Below are 25,628 nucleotides of genomic sequence, written 5' to 3'. Positions count from 1 at the left end.
AGTAAAGATGTCTTTGATTAAGTATATTCTGATGTATGGGGACCGGCCCCAATTGATTCATATAATGGATTCAAATATTTTGTTTTGTTTATTGATGATTTTTCAAAAGTAACATAGTTATTTTTACTTAAATCTAAAGATGAAGTAATTGATTGTTTATATGAATTTTTATACATGTCTTATAGAAACACAATTTAATGCAAAATTAAAAATCTTTAGATCGGATAATGGAACCGAATTTATAGATAGAAAATTTTCAAGTCTTTATACACCAAACAACTTGTATAAATACTTCCGAACAAAATGGTGTATTGGAAAGAAAAAATTAACATTTATTAGAAATGACACAAACTCTACTATTTCAAAATAATGTTCTTAAAATTTATTGGTCGGATGCCATACTTTGTGTCACTCATTTAATAAATAGATTACTTAGTTTTATTTTAGAAAACAAAAGTCCATTAGAAATTCCATATTCGTAAAATAAAAGATTTTTAAGTTACTTTTATGGTTGTAACACCCGATAATATTAATAATATTTTTAGACAATTTTAATTATATTTTGAAACTTAATTTCTGAATTTATTCATCAAATTGGAATACAGGTATTTTAGTTGTAATATCTCTGTGGGACTAATCTTTTTGGCCCATGCTCCGGTTGGAAATTCATTTCTCTTTTTTTGCGTTACCAACAGTTGTCGCTCGGACTGCTCTAGGTTGAGCTATATTAATTAAGCACATATTAACAACTGTATGTATTATAATTATTCTTCAAACTATTTTGATTCATTCTCTGAGTCGCAGAGCCACCTTGTAATATACGTGGGGTCCCCTAATTCAATCAAATGGTCTACTTATTACAATTTGTTTAAACTCTATTGCTCGTTCTCTCGAACTAACGTTATTTTATTTTTTTTGTAATAATTATATTATATTAAAATTATCTAAGTATAATATTTTGACAAATTATTTTTCTGTCAACTTTTCCCTATATTTTCGTACAATAAAACTTCCGAAAAATTCGTGTTTCCAATCGGATTTGGTCGACTTTGGCTGACTTATTCGATTTTGATTTCACGATCAAGTGACCGACTCTGATTCTATGATCAAGTAATTACTTTTAAATATCTGAATTATATTTATATTCTTGTATCCGTTCGATATTTGATCCGTATCTGTATCCGTATACTTTAACATCCGATCAGTATCCATATCCAAGACTATCCGGACCCATATCCGTATCCGAAAAATTATAACGCATAAGGATACAATTTGATCATTATCCGATCCGTATCCGACCGTTTATACCTCTACCTGGCTTGCCATTTCTTCAAGAAAAACATTTTGTAGTTCTTTAAGAAAGGACAGTGCAAGAGATAGATTGCATAATTATGATTAGATTTTCAAATTTAATTTAGTATAAAGTCAAGCAATAAAAAAATGTTTAAGCTAATTTTAATGCGTTCATTTTTCATCATTTTTTTACTGCTTGACTTTATACTAAATATATTTCAAAATTTATAATTTTGACATGTAAACGCAGCACTTGTGAATTAGATCGGTTTCAACAATTTGGATTTATTGGTTGAATTCAATTCGATAAATTTTGAACTTAAGATCAGATAATTAGTTTAAGTCATATATAAGAAAACAAAATGCTTCATTATATACGCTACAGGTACAGCAGGTGGCCTGCTGCTGTCGTCTATTATTTTCCCTTTTTATGGTTCATTTAATACCTTTTATGTAGGTTGGACCTTTATCTTTTGGTCGTCTGTTTTCTTTATTCTGAATTAAGGTGTCAGAATTTGCCGAAAATTTTATTTTTACTATTAGAAAAAAGGAATAAACCAAAAAACTACTAATTTATGAAAATTCCATATTTGAGATGACTACAACTTCAAGTTACATATAGAAATAGAATGGCCACAACTTCAGTTGTGACCAACAATTTGGTAGGGCCCCAAAAGTTCTTGACAAATCAAAATCCTCTATTTCAGTCAAAATAATAGGTTTGGTAAAAAAAAAAAAAATTTGGACCCAACTTGAAGTTACGAACACTTAATTTCTGGTCACAATTTCACGTTGTGTCAGTATCAAAAATGAAATTTCTCAGATTTCGTGATTTTTTTAGCTTATCATTTTTTATTAATCGTAAAAATAAAAATTTCGGCAAAATTTGTGAAGTCAGTGTCTATAATCTATAGGGTTGTGAAATGCTAATGTGCTCTCTTCAACTGAAAGAGAAAAAGTCTGGTGTACACTTGTTAGTATATCAAGCCAAATTAATCTCAAATGGTAAAAAATTAGGGTATTATTGCAGTAAAAGTAATTCCCTTAACAAAATCTTCAATTATTACAACTTCTTTCAATCATCAAAGTTCATTTATGTAGACGTATATGAATGAATAGTAGTGTCAGGCAACAGTACCAATGCAAGGAAGAGAGGTGCTCCGGGGACACTAATTTTCTTTGATTTTGTATTATATTTTTACTCATTTTTTCATCAATTTTTGTCCTCATAAGAATGACTAAGTAAGCTGACAGTCAATTTTTGTTCTTGGCTTAACCAATGGGCCTTTTTAATAAAATAGTTATTTCTGCTATGCATTAATTGCCGTGCAGGGATAATCTCTTATAAAATAAATAATTAGTGCTACTGTGATAAAAAAATTGGTCCTATGAATTTCATGATCCAAACGAATAAAATTAAATTCAAAGTACCTCGTTTTCCAGCCAAACTTATCCTTCATAATTTGAGATGAATCCTTTTTATTTTCAAGTATATTTGCTAAAATCCAGCTTCAAGAACTTGACATGTTGTGGATTGTGCAGATTTCCATATAGAAGGTATTGTAATTATGTTTGTGTTGTAACATGAACTTATGAAGTCGATAAACTAAATCAGGTAAGACAACAAATAAGAGATATTTTCATGTGGTACCATGTAGGTCCCAGTACATCAATTCCTTCTTAATTTTAGCTTCGTAAAAAAGGAATAAGCCTTAGAGTGGGGACACAATGTCAGCGACACAACACTTTTAAATCATACATTTAAGTGATTGAGCCCACTGAGAGCAGCCCAATAGGTGTCCATCAGGGACCTTCATATTATAGCCCAGAGAAGCCCATATTAATTTGAACCCTCTTTTTTACAAGAGCCTAGCTGGTCAATTTGTAAACTACGAAATTAGAAGATTTTTGAGGACAAGGAAACACCACTCAAGATTATTGAAGAGTGCACGCTGCAAGAATTTCAAATACCCCTCGGCTATTAATCCATTAACTTAATATCTCCTTTTGATGAAAAGCTGATATACCTATTTTAATATATTATGAGAAGAAAGTAAATTACACTTCTACAAATATTCTTGTATGTTAATCAAATAGAAATATTGCTGATAATTAGGGAATTTTACTAATTATTCTAGGTTCTTTTTGTATTATTCCAATGAGATATCATAGTTCAGGACAGTTAATTAGCAGATAGGGGGTCAAATTGGGAGAAAATTTTGGACCAAATCAGAAGTTAATAAATGATTTGTAATTTTTTTTAAATTTGATCAACAATTGTTAATTGATAATGACACTCTACAAATTTAGGATTGATACTTATTCATTAGTAACTAATACTAAAAAACTTAATAATATTTTAAAATTTGATATGTAATTTTGGTTGCTTGTTTTTCCATCATAAATTGAGAAACAAGGGAAGAGACCCGAAAGAGTTAGCTTTGGCATTGAATTAGTCAATTTCATTTTATTAAAACAAAGGATTACGAATATATAAAATATTACACAGATTTATTAATATCAATTTTGTGATTTATATTTTATATTTTTATATTATTAATTATTCTGCGGTTGCACATCTGTTATTCGTTCCATATATACCTTTATATATCCGTATTCTGTAGTGATCCACAAATACCAATAAAATACAAATAATATTGTAGTCCAACGATATGCTTTTTATACCATATCTGTTAGTGTCATCTTAGCAAATTTCTACGCAATGTCAAGTACATTCTTTTGTTATTTTCTCTCTTGACCTCTGGTCCAAGTGAAGTTTCAGTAAAATTGTCCTTTTTGCCATACGTACATCTACAAGTTTATTTGGTTGTTTTGTAGATGAACAGCGAGATTTTAGATTGTTGGATTAGTTGACTCAAGTCGTTGCTCTCTCTTTTTGGGATAGAGATGGGCTAGCAAGGGCATTTTATTCTCAAAAAGTAATATGAGAATCTTAGCCACTGAGCATGATCATTTTTTCCCTTAATTATTTATTATTAATAAATTAGCAGATGGTGTTCAATTTAGAAATAAATTTGGATCCAGCCAAAAGTTCATATAATAAAAATTTAATGATTTTTTTTTACTTAAATTTGTTTTTACATCATAATTATTTTTACTTAAATTTTTTCTTAGCATTTGTTTTTGACATTTTTGGAATTTATTTTATCATGATTTGTTTATGATGTAGCTGGTACCCTCCAAGGATTCATTTCTATATATAGACTTTTCAAGGAAATTATTGCAATTAATTTAAAATAGATATGGATACGATTTAGCTTTTATCTGTCCGTATCCAATATGTTTACACCTCTTAACTAGTGTATTGCAAAAGCACGGCGTGCCGAATATACGTACGGGCCAACACAGCTAATAACACGGCATGTCTTGTTAGACATAGGTGCATATTTTGGGTAGACTTATCTTGGTAGGTTCAAATTAGAGACTATAATGAACTTGGATAATGTGATCATGAAGTTATATATCTTTGTAGAGAAACATTTGCTGCTGTGATAATAAAAAATTAAGTTATATGAATAATTCATTTATATAATATAATACAATATTATAATCAAAACATACATGTTTTTAGTAATGCCAAAAAAAATAAAAAATTTGCTCCGGTCCAGAATCTTTAGTTAGTCCCAAAATGGTGTATTAAAGTCCAAGGCAGGGCTTTGTAAGAAAAACACTGGTTTTGATAAGAAAAGCGGATTTGGGTTAGGTAACCCGCTTCATTTTAGGTCCGTGTATCCGTTCTGTTTATCTCTAATAGAATTCAGATTTATTTTTTCTATTTAATAAATATCCGAATTCGGAACCAAAAAATTATCTGCTGTGTTTATCTATTTTTGGATTCTTATACGGAGCGGATTCGGGCAGAGTTTACCGAATTCATTTTCAGGCCTAATAAACGTAATAATAAAAGTAGCTCCTCGAATTATTGAAAAAAAAATAATAATAGATAGATGACCGTGCAGTGCAATCCACAAACAATTAAGTTGGTTGATGATGCCTACAACTTTAGTAAATGGAGCACCAACAAAAATCATTATATTCCAACTTTTCCTGTCCAATTTGGTTGATGACGCCTACATCCATTTAAAATAAAGTTTGTTAATGATAATAAACATACCCATTTTATGTTCAGTCAGAATACTTACAATTATTTTATAATTTATTTAAAAAAATCATATATCTTTTGTTCATTCTTATTACATAGGTACAAACGATATTTGAGGTTTATGGGGGTTTAATCTTAACAATATAAATAATTAAAATGACTTGGACAAATCGTGTGGGTGCGGATACATTTTGACTATCCTAATCCAATGCCTGCTCCACTAATAGTAAAGTGTCGGCTTTCCGATCACTTGCGCCACTAACCCATATCGATTGGGAACTTCGTAGTGCTTGAGTACAATGCGAATGAAAAAAAATTTCATAAAAGAAATTATATAAAGCAGTAAAGATACAATAATTTTATACAATTTTCTTCTGTGGTGTTATACAGTTTTTTTTGTCTAGGTTTCAGGCGAAGGTGTTAGCAATTGAATTAAATCACATAAATAGGTATCCTCTAGGGTTTAGATGATGGTAGCAGCTAACAGTCCTCCAACTCCAGTCCCCCAAAAATCCCCGGATATTTTCAACTAATTATGTAAACATCAATACAAAATCCTGTAAACTAATTCAACAAATTCTGTCAACATAAAAACGCGTGAAAGCTGTTAAAAACGCGTGACAGCTTTTAAAAACGCGTGAAATCTATTAAAAACGTGTGACAGCTGTTGGGGACCACTTTCTGTGAACATACACATAGTATCCTGTGAATATACACATATTATCCTGTAAACATACACATATTATCTTATAAACATACACATATTATCCTGTAAACATACATATTGTACTTGAAATTATGGCAGTTGTGGCAGTTGAAAGCGCGTCAGAACTAAGCTAAAAAGGGAAGGCTTTTATACATGGGGATTTTCGGGGGACTGTAGCCCAGGGGACGTTATCTTTTCTCTTAGATGATATCCTTCTAAATTAATTCAAAATATATTTATGATACTCATGTCTAACCCGCATACGGCACTGTCACTGCCGTATATGGTCTAGACCACCGCGCAGACAGAGCCATACGCATCTTAAGATATCGGTACTATTATTCCCTATGGTTGCCCGGGTCTCAGTCATATTTATGTATTTGAAAGGTTCTCCTATCTTTCGATCGGCTTGTGTGGAACAATTCAGATTGTCACATGATATGTAATATAATTTACTCACACTAACCTAACCAATTATAATCCCCTACTACTCGCTAAGTAGTAACCCTAAACCCTACTTATTGCTAAGTAAATTTCTAATTATAATTCGTCATGCAACATATACTTGTATCCTACCAAGGGAGTCCAATAGGTTTGAACCTTAGCTTTTGAACCGCTGCTAAGCCTCGTTAGCCGTAGTGTTTGAGTACTTACATGTTTGTCTCTCACACTAGGACGCAACGACTCAATGCATATAGGTATGTGGAAGACATTGGCATATAGTAGTAAGAACTATGTTTGCAAGGATACGTCTCAATAATAATTCAAATAATAACAAAATCTCAAGATAGGCATAAAGGAAAAATAAATATAAAACGGAATAATAAAGAATTCAATTACATCTAACTCAAGAGAGGAGAAGTTTAGCTACTTAGAGCCATGACAAAATAAAAGAAATAAAATAAGAAAAGCATAACCACAACCCTTGAAGATTGAAGGAACCTTGCTTCCTTAGATGACGCATTCTTCTTTCGCCTTCTTACTGTTAACCACGCTGTTCCGTGCGCGTCTGTGTGCTGAGACGGAGGGAGAGTGGTAAAAATTCGGTGCGCAAGGGGATTTATGCTTCTATGGATACGTCGCGTATCCAGTCTGTGCACGGATAGGTGCATCTCTCCCAGTATGCATACCGATCAGTTCGCATACCCAGTCTGTGCACCGAATCGGTTTGCATACCCAATCGACGCACTTGATTTGATCTGTGCGTGGACCCAGTCTGCAAGGGTGATACAAATAAAATTGTCCATAATCGGGTGGTAATGATTTAATTCAGATTTATTAGGGTGGTAACTCAAAGAAAAAAACGGACAAATAAATCCCGATTCAGAAAACAGAGAACCCGTTGAGATAAAGGCAAATGTGTCATTACCCATTAAACTTGACTATGAACAGTCCAAAACTATACAAAAGGAAAAGGAAGCAACTGCAGGAATACTATTTAATACTTGGTACAAATCATAACTACAGGAATATATACTTTTTGGTACATTTTGGTACCAACCTATACTACCCAGATTGGCTGGGGGGACCCACGTACAGTTGACCAGTACCCTTTTTCGTTTTAAATATAGGATGTGTAAACTGGTTGTCCTTTACAGCTGGCAAAGATGGTCCAATTAATACAAATGTATTATTTTTAATCATGCAGTTGAACTTTCTTAAGTATCAAAATTTATAAAATGAACATCATATTAAACTTATTGCCTTGTTTGATTTTAAAAAAATGTTATAGCTGTAGAATAGATACATTGTCAGAAAGCCTCGGATTCGTTTGCTTGACAAATAAGAATTACCTGTCTCAACTGAAATAAAAAAAATAATATGATAACAAAACACAGTATAATATGATAACAAAATTTCCCGAAACATTAAAAATCACCTTAAAAGAAAGGTACGAATATATCCACTTATATAGAGCTATTCAAGGACTTAAAAATTACCTCAAAATTTTGACTGTGGAATCAGAATCAGGTGAATCAGTCAGAATCAGCTGAGTCAGATTAGAAACTTGGACTTTTTTACGAGAAGCTTCTTTTATACTAAAAAATTATAAAAAAATTGAAAAAAATAATAATTTGTCAATAGTTTCTATTTAGAAAAGTGATTACAATCAAATAATCAACTAATATAATATAACAAAAAGCATTACAACTAAAAACACACTCTTTGAATATTCACATTACATTCAATAATTTAATCATGGGTCACTTTCAAACTACAAAAAAAAAATTATTTATTCTGTACAACTTCATAGTTCACTTTATTTTACTTAAGTCCAGTTAGAAAAAAATACAACAAAATTCTCAATCTGTGATTGAATGGACTAGATATAGTGCAAATTACAAAATATATGTAAATGTAGTTATGTTTCTAGCAACAAAAGTTAGTATGTTGTGGTGGTAGTTATGTTTCACACTGAGGGAATTTTATTTGGAGATTGTAATATGCGCATTTCGGCCGTTTTGGTGGAATCAAATCATTTTGGCTGAAATTTGAATGGAATCAGTCTGTTCCGGTCGAAATTGGACTAGAATCGGTCCCTTACAGCCAAAATTGGACGAAACAATCACGAATAGTGCAACTCGGCCTGAAATCAGATCGGTACGGTCTGATTCCAAACCGGATCGGCCGTTTCCTTCTATGGACACAGCCTAAATGACAAACTTAACAAGTCCTTTTGACTGAGATTAATACAGTAATAAGCACTATCCTAAGAAAAAGAAGACAATATAAAGCAGATGATTATGCATTGCCAAAAATTAAGATCTTTGGTTGTCAAACTAAGAAAGATCCAGACTTAGTTATGCATTGCCAAAAATTGAAAAATGCACCATAACTAACGACAAGCGTGCTGAAAAGTTGCATTGACTAGAGGTAAACGGAGACTCTTTCAAAAATCACAATCTCAAATCAGAGGTAAACGGAGACTCTTGCATTGACTAGAGGTAAACGGAGACTTTCAAAAATCACAATCACAACACATGAAAAATATTTAGTATATATGCCCCTACAAGTATAGATTATAGTACTGGTATGATTTTTGTGAGAAGCTTTTCCTCTTAATTAATAAGTGTCGTCAAGCACATATAGCTCCACATATGAATCATAAGACATAAGGCCTGTTTTTATGCTTTAATGAATACTAACCAGTACTAAACCCACATTTTAATGTAGTCTTTTGGTCACAATAGCAATAGGTAATCATAAAAAAATAAAAAATAAAACAGTTACAAACTCCACTGTGATTCAATTTATTTATTTATTTTTTTATTTTTTTTGTTTCTTAGAGGGTTATAATTTTGAAATTTATATGTCCGTTCTTATTTCCTAATTCGATGATAAATAGTTTATTTTTCTTCCTGTGATATAAACACAGTGGCATTTAGATATACACATGCATGTATGTTACAACTTACAAGTAAGAAAATGAAAAATTTGCCCTCAAAAACCATTTAATTAGACAATCAAACAGTTTTCTTAATCGTGCTACATAATTTTTAGTTTTTACTAAAGGATAAAATAAGTATTTTATAAATTTAAAATGAGAATTAGTAGAAAAGAATAAATTGGATACATTAATTTTTTATTTTAAAGAACTAGCCTATGGTCTAGTGGCAAAGGCAAATCACATATGATGTAGGAGGTCATGAGATCGAAACTTGAATGGGAGAAATCATTTGTTGTAATTAAAAGAGTATTGAAGACTTAGGTAGCTTGACCTCCAACATTTACTATAAAAAACAAATTATCAAAAAAATTGAGGGAAAGTAGTGACCGAAAATAGTGACCAGATCTACATTGAATAAACCGAAAATAGTCACCAGATCTGGCCGAAAGACAGCTTAGCAATTCAATGCTAATTCTTGGATAGTATGGTAGACATTCAACGGTTAAGATCACATTAGACGGTTAGGAGGAGGACCAGTTGTGCGCAATTTGTGTCCCCCTAATAGGGGTGCAAACGGATCGGATAATATCCAACCGTATCCAAAAATTAACTAGCCTAGTAGATCTGGTCACTATTTTTGGTTCTTCCACCTAGTGAATCTGACCACCACTCTTTGATCCGGCATTTGTTCGAGCAGGTGCTTCCGTCTACTGAATCTGGCCGCTGCCCTCGGTACTTTTGCTTGGTGGATCTGCCCACCGCTTCGTCTCTTTAATTTGGGGCTCTTATTCTCCAAGACAAATTGTCCACTTCTTCATATCTCCTCTTTTCCCGAGCTGTTTTTGCCTTCTTTGGCAATGGGAGTATGGAACGAACTGTGCATATAATTACTTGATATGTTTGATGTTCTTGTTTGTTTTAGTTGGTTGTGTTTGTGTTTGTTATGTGTTATATTTCTCCTCCTCTTCTCCTCTTCTTTTTATGATCTTCTGTTTTCGTACTTTTTTTCTGGCTTTCACATTGGCAGCTCTTTATTGGGACCTTTAAGTGATGACTATTTCGATCTGGTTGATTCAGTTTCCTGGTCTAGTTTAATGCAATACCTCCATTGTGATTTTTTGGTGGTGACTATCAGGATCCGGTTGATTTAGTTTCACCTCGCGCCGGGTTAAACCCAATTCTAATTGCACGGTCCAGATGCATACTTAAAATTTGAGTTAGTTTAGGGAAACCAAATCAGGAAAATTACTACATTATCCGATATATATGTATCCGAGATTATCCTTATTCCTACCCGTATCTAAAAATTTATAGTGGATAAGAATACTGTTAGATTTCTAACTATCTGTAACTATTCGTATCAGACCGTTTACATTCATAAACCACAACATATGTAATTTATGTTCTTAAATTAATTTATTAAATCACATATCCATGCTAATGATTTATTAAACTGCATATACATATATATTTTGATGAAGAATTTAACACTATAACATGATTAGTTACTAATGTTTTGATAATATGATATATGTTTTGTAATGAACAAACTTATTATGAAAAATATTAAATCTAATTTATGAATGAAAAAAAATTATATTTAAATGTTGATAATATGGTATGAAAAAACCTATGACATGATTAGTGACTAATGTTTTGATAATCTGATATATGTTTTGTAATCAACAAGCTTATTATCAAAATATTAGATCTAATATCCGTATCCGTCCGATATCTAGTCTGATTTGTATCTGTATCTGAGACTATCCGTATCCGTATCTGTATTCGAAAAATTATAACGGATAAGGATACGGCTTGACCACTATCCGATCCGTATCCGATCGTTTGCACCCCTAAATTATTCTCACTGCCCACTCCAGACTTCAGACAATCCAAGATTTTCCACTCCGCAATAAATCATTAGGGGGTGGGGATGAAAACGGATCGGATACGGATCAAATAGTGGTAAAACCATATCCGTATCCCTTTTTATTTTTCAGATACAGGTACAGATTGGATATTAGACGCATACATACAGTTAGAGATCGAATATTTGATTTCCGTAGATATATACATAAATATTTTCATAACATATATTGCACTAGATGGTATATATCTACTATTTGGATACGGATAATTAAAATTCAAAACCATATCCATATCTGGATCCGTACGGATATTCGGATATCGGATATCCATATCAAATTTTCAGATACGGTTGGATATTATCCGATCTGTTTGCACCCCTATTAGGGAGACACAAATTGCGCACAACAGGTCCTCCTCCAGACCATCTGATGTGATCTTGACGGTTGAATGTCTACCATACTATCCAAGAATTAACATTGAACTGCTATGCTGTCTTTCGTCCGATATTTTGGCCCTTCTTTTGGTTGTTTCCCACTAGAGGCACTATTTATTTGACACTCGTTATTTCTCACATTTGCAATATCTTGAGCAAATCATACTTGCTATCATCTCCATTGAGTAAACAAACAAAAAAATGAAGAGAAAAGTGAGATTTCTCATGATTATTTTCATTACACTTTTAGTTGCAACTTCAGCAGAGACCGAAGGAGAAGCACTGCACAAGTGGAAATCAAGCCTGTACCAGTCAGGGTCTATAGCCTCATGGTCTACCACCAACGGTACCGGTCCTTGCTCTTGGCACGGTATCACCTGCGACACAGCTGGTAATGTGGTGCAAATCTCTTTGCCAAGCGCCAGTCTCAATGGTACATTAGATTCTCTAAATTTATCTTCTTTTCCCAACCTTGTTTCGCTCAATCTAAGTAATAACATTCTTCAAGGATCCATCCCTTCTAGTATCTCTAACCTCTCTAAATTAACCTCACTAGACCTTAGTAGCAACTCTTTCGAAAATTTTTTACCACCGGAGATGGGTCAGTTGAGTGAGTTGGTTTATCTGAGCATGTTTAACAACTACTTAGTCGGGCCGGTACCATACCAGCTTAGTCAATTAAGCAAGCTACGCCATTTTGATCTCGGTGGGAATTATCTCAACAACTCGGATTATTCAAATTTTTCAGCCATGCCGTCAGTATCGTACCTGTCGCTGTATCTGAATTATCTAACTGGTCCCTTCCCCGAATTCATCTTAAAATGTTCAAATCTCAATTACTTAAATCTCTCTCAGAATACATTTACTGGCATAATACCCAACTCCTTTGCAAACCTGTCAAATCTCACCGATCTAGGTCTCTCTCAGAATGCATTTTCTGGTCTGATACTAGACTCCCTTGCAAACATGTCAAATCTGGCCCACCTAGATCTCTCTCTGAATACATTTTCTGGTCTTATACCAGATTCTCTTGCTAACCTCTCAAATCTGACCCACCTAGATCTCTCAAAAAATACATTTTCTGGCACAATACCAGACTCCCTTGCAAACCTGTCATTGTTACGCGAGTTACACCTCAATACAAACAACTTCACTGGTAGGGTCCCATCAGTACTTGGTTCGATATTAGGCCTAAGAGTACTTGCACTTGGAGAAAATTCACTTGGTGGGTCTCTCCCATCGTCTCTTGGTCAGCTAAAATTTCTGGAACGGCTGAATATAACATATGCAGGACTTAACTCCACCGTACCACCCGAGCTGGGCCTCTGTACCAGTCTCAATTTAATTGAACTGTCTCATAATCAGCTCTCAGGACCATTACCGCGTACTTTTGAAAACCTCACAAATATGAGAGAGTTTGGCATATCAAGTAATAAATTGTCTGGTGGAATTTCTGGAGAGTTTTTCAAAAATTGGCCAGAGCTTATTTCTTTCCAAGTGCAAAATAATTCCATGACAGGTGAAATTCCATCAGAAATTGGGTTGGCCAAGAAGCTTGGAATTTTGTATGTGTACAGAAACTACTTGGTCGGGTCCATCCCGTCGGAAATTGGAAATTTAGTTCTATTAACCGAACTGGATTTATCGATCAACTCACTTAGTGGTTCAATACCACCTTCCATTGGTAACCTCAAAAATCTCTGTGTGTTACATATGTTCAACAACAACCTGTCAGGTGAAATCCCAGCTGAAATCGGTAACATTACGGCATTACAAAAACTCGATTTAAATACTAACCAACTTTCGGGGCACTTGCCGGATTCCATCTCCCAGCTCACTTACTTGGACCTCTTTTCAGTATTTTCCAACAACCTGACTGGTACAATCGCTCCTGATTTTGGCCGAAACGGGAAACTCGTGAATGTTGATATTTCATACAACAGTTTTTATGGTGAATTGCCTCGTGATCTGTGTAAAGAATTCACTCTTGAACACCTAATTACAGTTTTTAACAACTTCACCGGGATGTTACCCTCCTGTTTGAAAAATTGTTCGGGTCTGACTCGGGTTCGGTTGGAACATAACCGTTTCACGGGAGACATCTCAAAAGCATTTGGAGTGCACCCAAATCTATCTTACCTGGATTTGACTGGTAATGCATTGACCGGTGAATTATCGAGCAGTTGGGGTCAGTGCACAAGTCTCGAACGTTTATATATAGATGCAAATGATATAACGGGTCAAATTCCGGCTATTTTTGGTGAGATTACAAATTTGCAGGACCTAAGCTTGGCATCAAACCAGTTAACAGGTGTAATTCCTCCTGAGTTGAGAAAACTTAGGTTATTATTCAAGTTAAATTTGAGTGATAATATATTACTAGGTCAAATTCCTTCTGATCTGGGTAGCCTTACCAATCTTCAGTACCTCGATCTATCAAGAAATAACCTTTCTGGAAATATACCTCCCGAGATTGGAAATCTACATTCTTTACTGTTGTTTGATTTGCACCAAAACAATATATCGGGAAATATTCCAAAGGAGCTTGACAATTTGCAAATGTTGCAGATTCTCTTGGATTTGAGCAGTAATTTACTTACTGGTCTGATACCGTCTGTTTTAGATAAGTTGACACAACTAGAAAATCTTAATCTATCGCACAACCTTCTCACCGGACAAATCCCTGAATCATTGTCTGGCATGTTAAGTCTAAAATCAGTTGACTTCTCTTCTAATAATTTAACTGGTACCATTCCAACTGGAAATGCTTTTAGAGATGATTCACCAAATGCTTATGTTGGGAATCCCGGCCTTTGTGGAGACTTTCAAGGCTTAACCTCTTGTTATAAAAAGACCAACGATTATACTTCACATAACCATCGAAAAAAGCTGATTATTGCAATATTTGTACCAATTTCTGGTATAGTATTGTTAGTAACCGCAGTAATCACAATCTTGGTACTGTCAAGAAAGAAAAGGGAAGAGGAAATTAAGATTGAAAGCGCAAGTAAGGATATGTCCGACTTGTTCATTTGGGATAGAGATGGCAAATTCAGTTTCTCAGATATCGTAAATGCAACCGATAATTTCAGCGGGGTATATTGTGTTGGTAAAGGTGGGTTTGGTATGGTGTATAAGGCGGAGCTTTCGGTTGATCAAATTGTAGCTGTGAAACGTATCCAGGTTCAAAATACAGGCGAAGTGCAAGAGATATACAAGAAGAATTATGAAAATGAGATACGGGCTCTCACAGAGGTGAGGCACCGTCATATAATAAAGCTTCATGGGTTTTGCTTAAGTGGCAACTACATGTACCTAATTTATGAATATATCAAGAAGGGCAGTTTAGGGAATGTACTGTACGGGACCGAGGGGGAGACGAAGCTCAACTGGGCAATGAGAGTGAAGATTATACAAGGCATTGCACATGCCTTGGCATATCTACACCATGACTGCAAGCCACCGATTGTGCACAGAGACATTAAATTGAATAATATATTACTTGATTCTGAGTTTGAGCCTAGGTTGTCAGACTTCGGTACTGCTAAATTCCTTGGGTTGGGTTCTACCAGCTGGACATCTGTGGTGGGAACTTATGGCTACATGGCACCAGGTAATTGGATCAACATTATATAAATTTCAATACTATACCAAAATTTGCTGGTACCCCAATTGGATTTGCCTTATTTTGGTTTCAATAACTTAAATTATGTCTTCGAAGTGAATAAAAATATATAAAGTTCCTTGGCTTCGGACACTTGATGAAATCTCTTGATCTGGCTTTCTTTTCAATTTTCTTGTGTAGAGTTGGCATACACAATGAAGGTCACTGAAAAATGCGACGTGCATAGCTTTGGCGTGGTGGCCCTTGAAATTATGATGGGAAAGCATCCCCGGGACCTCCTCTCATCTCTACCCTCCATTGCGTCATCTGAAGGAAATGATATGTTACTGAAGGATGTGCTTGATCAGAGACTGACGCCCCCAACCGGCCAATTGGCCCAAAAAGTGGTTTTTATATTCGAGGTAGCCATTGCATGCACACAAGTAAAGCCTGAGCAGAGACCTACCATGCGATCGGTGGCTCAGGAGATATTGACCCGCACACAGGCCTATTTGTCACAGCCGTTTCCCGCTATTTGCATTAGCAAGCTCGCTCATTATCAGAAGTGATTTACATGTTTTTAACTTTTGAAGAACTTAATTATATAGTATTGGAGAAAAAAAAATATTTGTAGTTTTTTTTTTTTTTTAAATACTGTGAGATTGTACCTCATTCTGAAATAATATTTTCAAGCTGCTTTTATAACAATAAATGATGGTTGAACAAAACAGTACAACCGGTAGGTCCAGTACAAATATGTAATCAGAACAAAACCAAGAAACTAACAAACAGCAGTTTAGCATTCAACCCCACAAGGCTCGAGCAGTGAGCCCTTTCCTTTCGGAAAGAACGAGTTGATCCTGACCCAAACAAGTTTGAAAATTGAAGCAAGCAAGATCGACCACAGCGCGACTATAGGCGGAGTCCTGCTCTGCCTCCCGATGACCATGAGCCCCTTCAAGAAGGGGTACATGTGCATAATGACCCGAAATGCAAAGAACAGTTTTCCAAACCAAGGACCCCACAGAGCCATACCAGTTATTTATTGCATCCGAAACACCGGAAACAATGCCAACCATGTTGATTAAAATATGACTGCTCAGTGATAAAGGAGGTGGGAGTGCAAAGACACCCAGGAGGTTTGCCTAGAAGCAGCCACCCTTCAAAGAGTGCATAATCATCCCCCCCGCCCCCTCCCGATTATATGATTCACCAGGACTTTCTAAAGAGGTCCATCTTTGCCTACTAGACAAGAGAATAACAAGTTACAAATTATGTCTCGTCAGGACATGTATTTCTATTACTATCTCATTCATAAATGAGACTGAAGTCGTTAATGTTAGGGTTACCATTATCCTATTTTTTTTTTTTTGCAAAATAAGGACGTATATTGAATAAAATATCTTTTATTTTTCTAAAAATAAGGACATATAATGAATAAAATATGTTTTCTTTTTCTAAAAATAAGGAGGAAAAAAGAATTTGTTCAGCTATCATGTTCGTTTTTATTCGGTTTATGTAATCATTTTGTTCTATTTTTTATTACGTTTTGCTCATTTTGGTTTGACGATTTTATATCGTGGAATTTGATTCTTTATTTGACGCTTTCTTTCTTTTCATATTGATGGTATAATATAAAATAAATCCTTATTCATTCACCCTATTTTTTTTCAAAAAAAGGCATATAATGAATAAAATATATTTTCTTTTTTAAAAAAATAAGGACATATAATGAATAAAATATATTTTCTTTTTCTAAAAATAAGGAAGAAAAATGAATTTGTTCAGCTATTATGTTTTGCCAAAGTTAAAGAAACTTACAATACCATCATAATAGGATTGTGTAAGTTTTTTTCCAAATAATTCTTATTTTCTCACCCCCGGTCTTTTTAATTGTATGGTTAAGTATTGATCTCATGAGTCATTAATCTTTTTATTAGTGTCAGTGTTGTTTCGATTCGGTTGGATATGATAATAGAGACAAACCAAGCCCTGGTGGTTGCAACATCTCCAAGACAACATCTCAAAATATTTGAGGTCATGAAGTACTGGTATTTTGATCGCGAGATGGTAATATTGCTTAAAAATTGATGTCGCGTAGGTTATATTGCTTAAAAAATTGACGTGCCGTACTTGGAATTGCTCAATTTTAGCACCTACCATATGATCAATATTGGTTGTGATCCAGAAAAAATGATTGATCTTAATGGTTTGATTTATAGCGGAAACGATCGGAAGTTTTTACATTGCATGCACTGATAATAATGATTGTTACATGGGTTTGAGGTTGAAAAATTTACTGTTATTCTAGTTTCAGACTTTCAATGTGTAGATTTTAAAGTTTCTCTGTGTGTTTTGTTGCTTGTTTTTGTGTGTTGAAATGATAAATATTGTTAAATGTTTGTATGTTGTATGTTTCAATGTATAGATTTTAGCTGTTGTAAATATTTGTTGAATTATGTATGTATAATGGCTAGCAAATATGAGTGCTAGCCAATTACAATTCGTTTAAAATAATATCAAAACCTACATGGTTCTAAACAACATACTGTGTATGGTTACCAAAATAATATACGGATGCCTTTCAGAAAGCATGTATACAACTCTTGTTATTGTACACGGTTACTTTGATCGTGTAGAAATCACATTTTTCAGTGTCTATTTTTTTTAGATGTGACATGGTTCAATCCTTTTAACCGGGTATGTTAGTGCTATATAGACACGATTCGGAAATCATGTCAAATGTATTCTCGTAATCATACACGACGGTCGCGGACACGGTCATGTAACCATATGTCATTAGCTTTTTGAACCATGTATAGTCGCGTTTTCTGTACTAGTGACGTAAACTTGATGTTTGAACTGTTGTAAGACTTATCATATTTAATTTTGGTACCTATTTTGGGTATCAAATCAAGTATGTTTTATTTCTATGAAATCGGTGGTAATACCACTATTTTTCAAAAAAAAAAGACCTAAGTTAGCACTTAGTCTAGTCCACCTATAAAATATGCAACCCATTAGTGTTTTTTTTTTTTTTTGTGTGTATTTCGAATTTCAAATACCCCTCGGCTATTAATCAATTAACATAATATCTCCTTTTGATGAAAAGCTGATATACCTATTTTACTAGCAGAAACTAAATTACAGTTCTACAAATATTCTTTTATGTTAATCAAAAAAGAAATATTGCTGATAATTAGGGAATTTTACTAATTATTCTAGGTTTTTTTGTATTATTTCAATGAGATATCATAGTTCAGGACAGTTAATTAGCAGATAGGGGGTCAAATTGGAAGAAAATTTTGCACCAGATTAGAAGTTAATAAATTTTTTTTTTTTTTTTTTAAATTTGATCAGCAATTGTTAATTGACAATGATACTCTACAAATTTAGGATTGATACTTATTCATTAGTAACTAATACTTAAAAAACTTAATAATATTTTAAAATTTGATACGTAATTTTGGTTGCTTGTTATTCCATCATAAATTGAGAAACAAGGGAAGAGACCTGAAAGAGTTAGTTCAAACTAATTTTTACTATTTCAAATTGGGATTGTAAGTTTTGCAAGTTTTCTGTTTGTCAGATGGAGCTTTGGCATTGAATTAGTCAATTTCATTTTATTAAAACAAAGGATTACGAATATCAAAAATATTACACAGATTTATTAATATCAATTTTATGATTTATATTTTATATTTGTATGTTATTAATTATTCTGCGGTTGCACATCTGTTATTCGTTCCATATATACCTTTATATATCTGTATTCTGTAGTGATCTACAAATACCAATAAAATACAAATAATATTGTAGTCCAACGATATGCTTTTTATACCATATCTGTTAGTGTCATCTTAGCAAATTTCTACGCAATGTCAAGTACATTCTTTTGTTATTTTCTCTCTTGACCTCTGGTCCAAGTGAAGTTTCAGTAAAATTGTCCTTTTTGCCATACGTACATCTACAAGTTTATTTGGTTGTTTTGTAGATGAACAGCGAGATTTTAGATTGTTGGATTAGTTGACTCAAGTCGTTGCTCTCTCTTTTTGGGATAGAGATGGGCTAGCAAGGGCATTTTATTCTCAAAAAGTAATATGAGAATCTTAGCCACTGAGCATGATCATTTTTTCCCTTAATTATTTATTATTAATAAATTAGCAGATGGTGTTCAATTTAGAAATAAATTTGGATCCAGCCAAAAGTTCATATAATAAAAATTTAATGATTTTTTTTTACTTAAATTTGTTTTTACATCATAATTATTTTTACTTAAATTTTTTCTTAGCATTTGTTTTTGACATTTTTGGAATTTATTTTATCATGATTTGTTTATGATGTAGCTGGTACCCTCCAAGGATTCATTTCTATATATAGACTTTTCAAGGAAATTATTGCAATTAATTTAAAATAGATATGGATACGATTTAGCTTTTATCTGTCCGTATCCAATATGTTTACACCTCTTAACTAGTGTATTGCAAAAGCACGGCGTGCCGAATATACGTACGGGCCAACACAGCTAATAACACGGCATGTCTTGTTAGACATAGGTGCATATTTTGGGTAGACTTATCTTGGTAGGTTCAAATTAGAGACTATAATGAACTTGGATAATGTGATCATGAAGTTATATATCTTTGTAGAGAAACATTTGCTGCTGTGATAATAAAAAATTAAGTTATATGAATAATTCATTTATATAATATAATACAATATTATAATCAAAACATACATGTTTTTAGTAATGCCAAAAAAAATAAAAAATTTGCTCCGGTCCAGAATCTTTAGTTAGTCCCAAAATGGTGTATTAAAGTCCAAGGCAGGGCTTTGTAAGAAAAACACTGGTTTTGATAAGAAAAGCGGATTTGGGTTAGGTAACCCGCTTCATTTTAGGTCCGTGTATCCGTTCTGTTTATCTCTAATAGAATTCAGATTTATTTTTTCTATTTAATAAATATCCGAATTCGGAACCAAAAAATTATCTGCTGTGTTTATCTATTTTTGGATTCTTATACGGAGCGGATTCGGGCAGAGTTTACCGAATTCATTTTCAGGCCTAATAAACGTAATAATAAAAGTAGCCCCTCGAATTATTGAAAAAAAAAAATAATAATAATAATAGATAGATGAGCGTGCAGTGCAATCCACAAACAATTAAGTTGGTTGATGATGCCTACAACTTTAGTAAATGGAGCACCAACAAAAATCATTATCTTCCAACTTTTCCTGTCCAATTTGGTTGATGACGCCTACATCCATTTAAAATAAAGTTTGTTAATGATAATAAACATACCCATTTTATGTTCAGTCAGAATACTTACAATTATTTTATAATTTATTTAAAAAAATCATATATCTTTTGTTCATTCTTATTACATAGTACAAACGATATTTGAGGTTTATGGGGGTTTAATCTTAACAATATAAATAATTAAAATGACTTGGATTGTCGCTAAGGTCCATCCCATTGGAATGATCGACAAATATTCCAAGAGACAAATCGTGTGGGCGCGGATACATTTTGACTGTCCTAATCCAATGCCTGCTCCACTAATTAGTAAAGTGTTGGCTTTCCGATCACTTGCGCCACCAACCCATATCGATTGGGAACTTCTTAGTGCTTGAGTACAACGCGAATGAAGAATTTTTTCATAAAAGAAATTATATAAAGCAGTAAAGATACAATAATTTTATATAATTTTCTTCCGTGGTGTTATACAGTTTTTTTTGTCTAGGTTTCAGGCGAAGGTGTTAGCAATTGAATTAAATCACATAAATAGGTATCATCTAGGGTTTAGATGATATCCTTCTAAATTAATTCGAAATATATTTATGATACTCATGTCTAACCAGCATACGGCATTGTCACTGCCGTATATGGTCTTAGTAGTGGAAAAAATGGAATCAGGATCGGTTATATACGCATATTAGTATCGGAATACAACCGATCCTGATCAGAGCGATACAGATGCCAAACAAATCTGGATCGGTTCTTCAACCGATTCTAATATGGACTATATGGATCGCTTTTAAATAGAACTGATCCAGATTACTGCTCATCTGAATCGGTTCCTAGATACGAACCGATCCAAATAGTCAATAATCTGGATCGGTTTTAAATAGAACCGATCCAGATAGTTATTTTCAGAATTTAAATAGAACAGTTTCATCTATGCTTTGGATTCTATCACGGACCCTGAGTAAATGAAGCTGCTTACCAGGTAATAGATGTTGTTAATTTAACCTTTTTGTTGTGGAACTTTTAGGATGGAGATAACAGTATATAACCTGTTACTAACGAGAGATACAATAGTGCGTCAGTGCAAACAGTACAGCACGCACACACCAACTGATTGGATATTAGATAATGGTCTTGCTTTGTTTACTTGCATAAAGTGTTCTTGCTTTCATTCGATCACACTTCTGGATTTTGTAATGTGAGGTGGCTAAGAGAAGAGTTGATCTGAATATGAATCAGATACTTTATCTCATTTTAGTTTGATTTATTTTTTTAGAAATGGTGGTATACTTTGTTCATAATCTAAATTCTTACGTCTACATTATGGTAAAATCACAAGACACATCTTACATGACAATGTATAAATATTTACAATATTAAATATTAATATGTTCAGACATTATTTAGTACCATATGGAAAAAAAAAAAAAAAAAGACTATTGCATGATAGGATACAAATACTTGACACATGAATTATTTACACTTGCTTGATGATGTATAAATACTTGCAATGTTTAATATTAATACTTTCGGACGTCATCTAATGTCATATGAATTTTTTTTTGATAGAATATGGTAGGTACAAATACTTGAAACATGAGCTCTTTACACTCATATGACAAGGTATAAATATTTGCAATATTTAATATTAATACTTTTAGATGTCATCAAGTGTCATATGAAAAATAATCTAATTTACTAAAATCTGTTAGATACAAACACTTGACACATGAACTATTACCTTACACAATAATGTATAAATACATGCAATATTTGATATTAATATTTTCAAACATCATTCAGAGTCATATAAAAAAAAAAATTGATAGAATATGTTAGGTACAAATATTTGATACAAGAATTATTTTACACTAGCATGACGAGCTATAAATACTTTGAATACTTGATATTCATACTTTGAGACATCATTCAGTGACACATAATTATTTTTGGTAGAATACATTAACTATTCACACTTGCATGACGATATAAAAATATTTGTAATACTTGATATTATTATTTTCAGATGCTATCTAGTATCATATTGAAAAAAAAAATTGATAGAATCTATTGGGTACAAACACTTGAAACATGAATTATTTACACTTGCATGACGATGTGTAAAACTTTTCATATTTGATATTATTAGTTTGAAACATTATCATATGAATTTTTTTTTTGATATAATATATTAGATACAAATATTTGACTCATGAACTATCTACATTTCCATAACAGGGGATAATACTTGCTCAAAGATATATAAATACTTGCATGACAAAGAATTCAAAAGTACTTCATCAAGAATCTCATTTCAAAGAGAAAATTGCGTAGAAGACGCTCGTAATTTGAGATTCGCAAAATCCTCATAGATTCTCACAAATATGGGAGATAATGAAAGGAGAAAAAAAACACCACCTCTAAAAATGTAAATAAGATGGATGTGTGATGGAAGAGAGAACAAAAAAATTGATACGTCCATTTTTTTCTAAATATTTTGTACGTTAGGTATAAATACTTGATATGTTGTATATTAATACTTGCGCGCGCATGTATCAATACTTGCATGCACGCGCTATTCTAAATTTGTTGATGATATTTCCAAAAAGTACGTAGTCTTGACAAGGTAGTTAGAGTGTAGTCCCAGGTTGTTAGAGTTCAGAGGATAATTGAGAGATTTATCTTGGAGGACAATTAGGCGCTCCCTAAACAAAAAAGATCTGTCACCCACAAATATTAATCATTTTTTTTGACATAGAATTGATGTTTGCTTTGCAACTCCTACGAACTGAATAATTGGAGAAATGAGGAATCAATTAATCCTCAAGAAATACTTGCGTGTCAATTTCTGGTGAAATTGATGATTTGTGCAACTCATTTTATTAGTAAAAATAACTTTTAGAAAATTCTTCTTAAAAAAATGAACAAACTAAATCTACAAACATATTTCATCAGTAATTTATTGTCTAATGGAAGTTTCATCCCAAACTATTAGCCTCATCATATTCATTAGAATAGAGAACACCTTATAGACCAGTGTTATCTCAAACAGTATATAATATTTTTCAAAATAAAAAAAAAATCATACAATTGTTCCACAACCGCTGCATCCCTACCAAAAACTGAAACAAGCTAGATTGATTTGTTTATTCTTATTATAATCATATTAAAAAAAATGAGAAATTGTGTTCTCTTTTCTTCAACTTCCTGCCTTCCCTCTAGTAGTGCCCACTGGGTTGGGCAGAACCCGGTGCAGGGTAATATGGAATAGCAATATGTCCTATAAAAAATTAAAATGGGGATATATATAGTTAGATTTCCTTAAAATAAAATCAAATAAATAAGAAAGAATTTTACAAGGAGACTGGTCTCCTTGAAATTTCTTACTGTCCTCTTATTTTACTAGTTATCTTTTGTGCTTTTTACAGTCAAAATTGGAGATTTCCCAAATGATAGAAATTTGGACAAGAAACCAATTATGTAATTACTCGAATTATATACAATTTGTTTTAAAATTTTGATGCAAATTATGAAGTACAGGTGAAAAATATTATGTTATTATATTTCAGTTATCTATCAGAAAAAGGGAAATTTCTGGTGTATCCATACAAACTTAGGGAAGTTACGTTGAGGTGCGCCTAATGCAATTATAAATTAAAATGAAGATATACAATGTTAGTCGTCCATAAAATAAAAGCAAATAATTAAATAAGAGGATATAGTAAGAATTTTGCAAGGAGACTGGTTAACCTAGTTATCGTTTATGCTTTACGCCCAGTCAAATTCAAAAAATTTAGGGCAAAAAACCATGTTATGACACGAATTATATTCAATTTGTTTTAAAATTTTGATGCAAATTCTGGAGTACTAATTTAAATACTATGTTATCATCAGTTAGCTATAAAAAAAATATTTGAAAAATTGATATAGTAATAACAAGCAGTTTTATTCACCAAAAAATATATAAAATTAAAAAGAAGGAAAGGAACTATATATGATAAATGAACCTGCGGTAGATATTCTGCCAGCTTGCACTACTTGAGCTTGGGTGATAAGCATTAAGCCAACGGTGAGGAGCAGCACTATTGAGGAAAGAATTATATTTTGGAACGGCATCATGTAAAAAAAAAAATTGTCTTCTATGGAAATGCGTGCTACAAAAAGAAAAGGGTCTCTTCTTCTTATAAAGAGGCAGCTTGTGTTGTATTTTACATATAAGCCCTTTTAAAGAACTGTATTACCTGTGCAAAAGGCCCCTTCAGGAATTTTGTTCCGGAAGATTTTATTATGACTATAGCATGTAGTTTTATTCTATTATGATGTTTGCAATGAATTACACGTACAGACATAAACTTAAGTTTCAAAACCCTAAATAATTTCAAAAGTATTTTGTCATATATATGCAGTCCACGGATTTATAATCAAATATATGACTTCGAAAAGGAAGTCACTTTGTCATATATATGCGTGCACAACTCGGTTTGGAAAATTTGTACAGATCCCACTTCTATTAATTAGTTTGGACAAAAGAAAATTATATGCAGGTCCAAATTCCTGTACAACGCAAAAATTATATTGCATACAAAAAATTTAAATAGCAGTAACTGTAACATGGGGAAGAACCCGGAGAAAGACAGAAATTAACAAAATATTATTTTAGCTTATCCCTTACTTATGATAATCTTTTTTTGTTTTCTTTTTTTTTTTTTTTTTTATACAAAGCCCGTATGAATATATTTCACTAAGCACATAAGAGTACGTAGTACATCAAAGTAGTTACATCCCAGTGTTTACATCATGTACTACATAACACTAAGCTGAGACATAATATTAAGCAACAAGTGTCTTTCAAAGCATTTAGCTAAAAACAAACTAAAATGAATGCACTGAATCAAATCGGACCGAAAAACTTAATCAACCGGAACGGAACAGTCATCACTCAGAAGTCCCAAAGAAAAATATCTAGT

General features: G+C 32.8%; 1 protein-coding gene and 1 long non-coding RNA gene across 3 annotated transcripts; one reads left to right on the top strand and one right to left on the bottom strand.

Annotated features, from left to right (window-relative positions):
- The first annotated feature begins 11,972 nt into the window (after positions 1-11,972).
- Positions 11,973-16,088, top strand: LOC144548907 (uncharacterized). 2 transcript variants are annotated; one of them, XM_078297629.1, is made up of 3 exons: positions 11,973-12,245; positions 13,548-15,425; positions 15,618-16,088. In XM_078297629.1, the coding sequence occupies exons 1-3, from the start codon at positions 12,014-12,016 to the stop codon at positions 15,983-15,985; spliced, it is 2,478 nt and encodes an 825-aa protein (XP_078153755.1). In that variant the 5' UTR covers positions 11,973-12,013; the 3' UTR covers positions 15,986-16,088. The 2 variants fall into 2 exon arrangements, with proteins under 2 accessions (XP_078153755.1, XP_078153754.1); XM_078297628.1 differs by having other exon boundaries at positions 11,973-15,425.
- Positions 16,089-23,637: 7,549 nt separating this feature from the next.
- Positions 23,638-24,834, bottom strand: LOC144549180 (uncharacterized). Its single transcript, XR_013509611.1, has 2 exons — positions 24,669-24,834; positions 23,638-23,941 (listed from the first exon to the last, which is right to left on the bottom strand). It is a non-coding gene; the product is annotated as an uncharacterized LOC144549180 (long non-coding RNA).
- Positions 24,835-25,628: the final 794 nt, after the last annotated feature.

Source organism: Carex rostrata, chromosome 34 (genome assembly GCF_964058835.1).
Source record: "Carex rostrata chromosome 34, lpCarRost1.2, whole genome shotgun sequence".
Lineage (NCBI taxonomy): Eukaryota > Viridiplantae > Streptophyta > Magnoliopsida > Poales > Cyperaceae > Carex > Carex rostrata.
The sequence above is the reverse complement of the archived record's forward strand: the minus strand, read 5'-3'. Positions and strand labels throughout refer to the sequence as shown.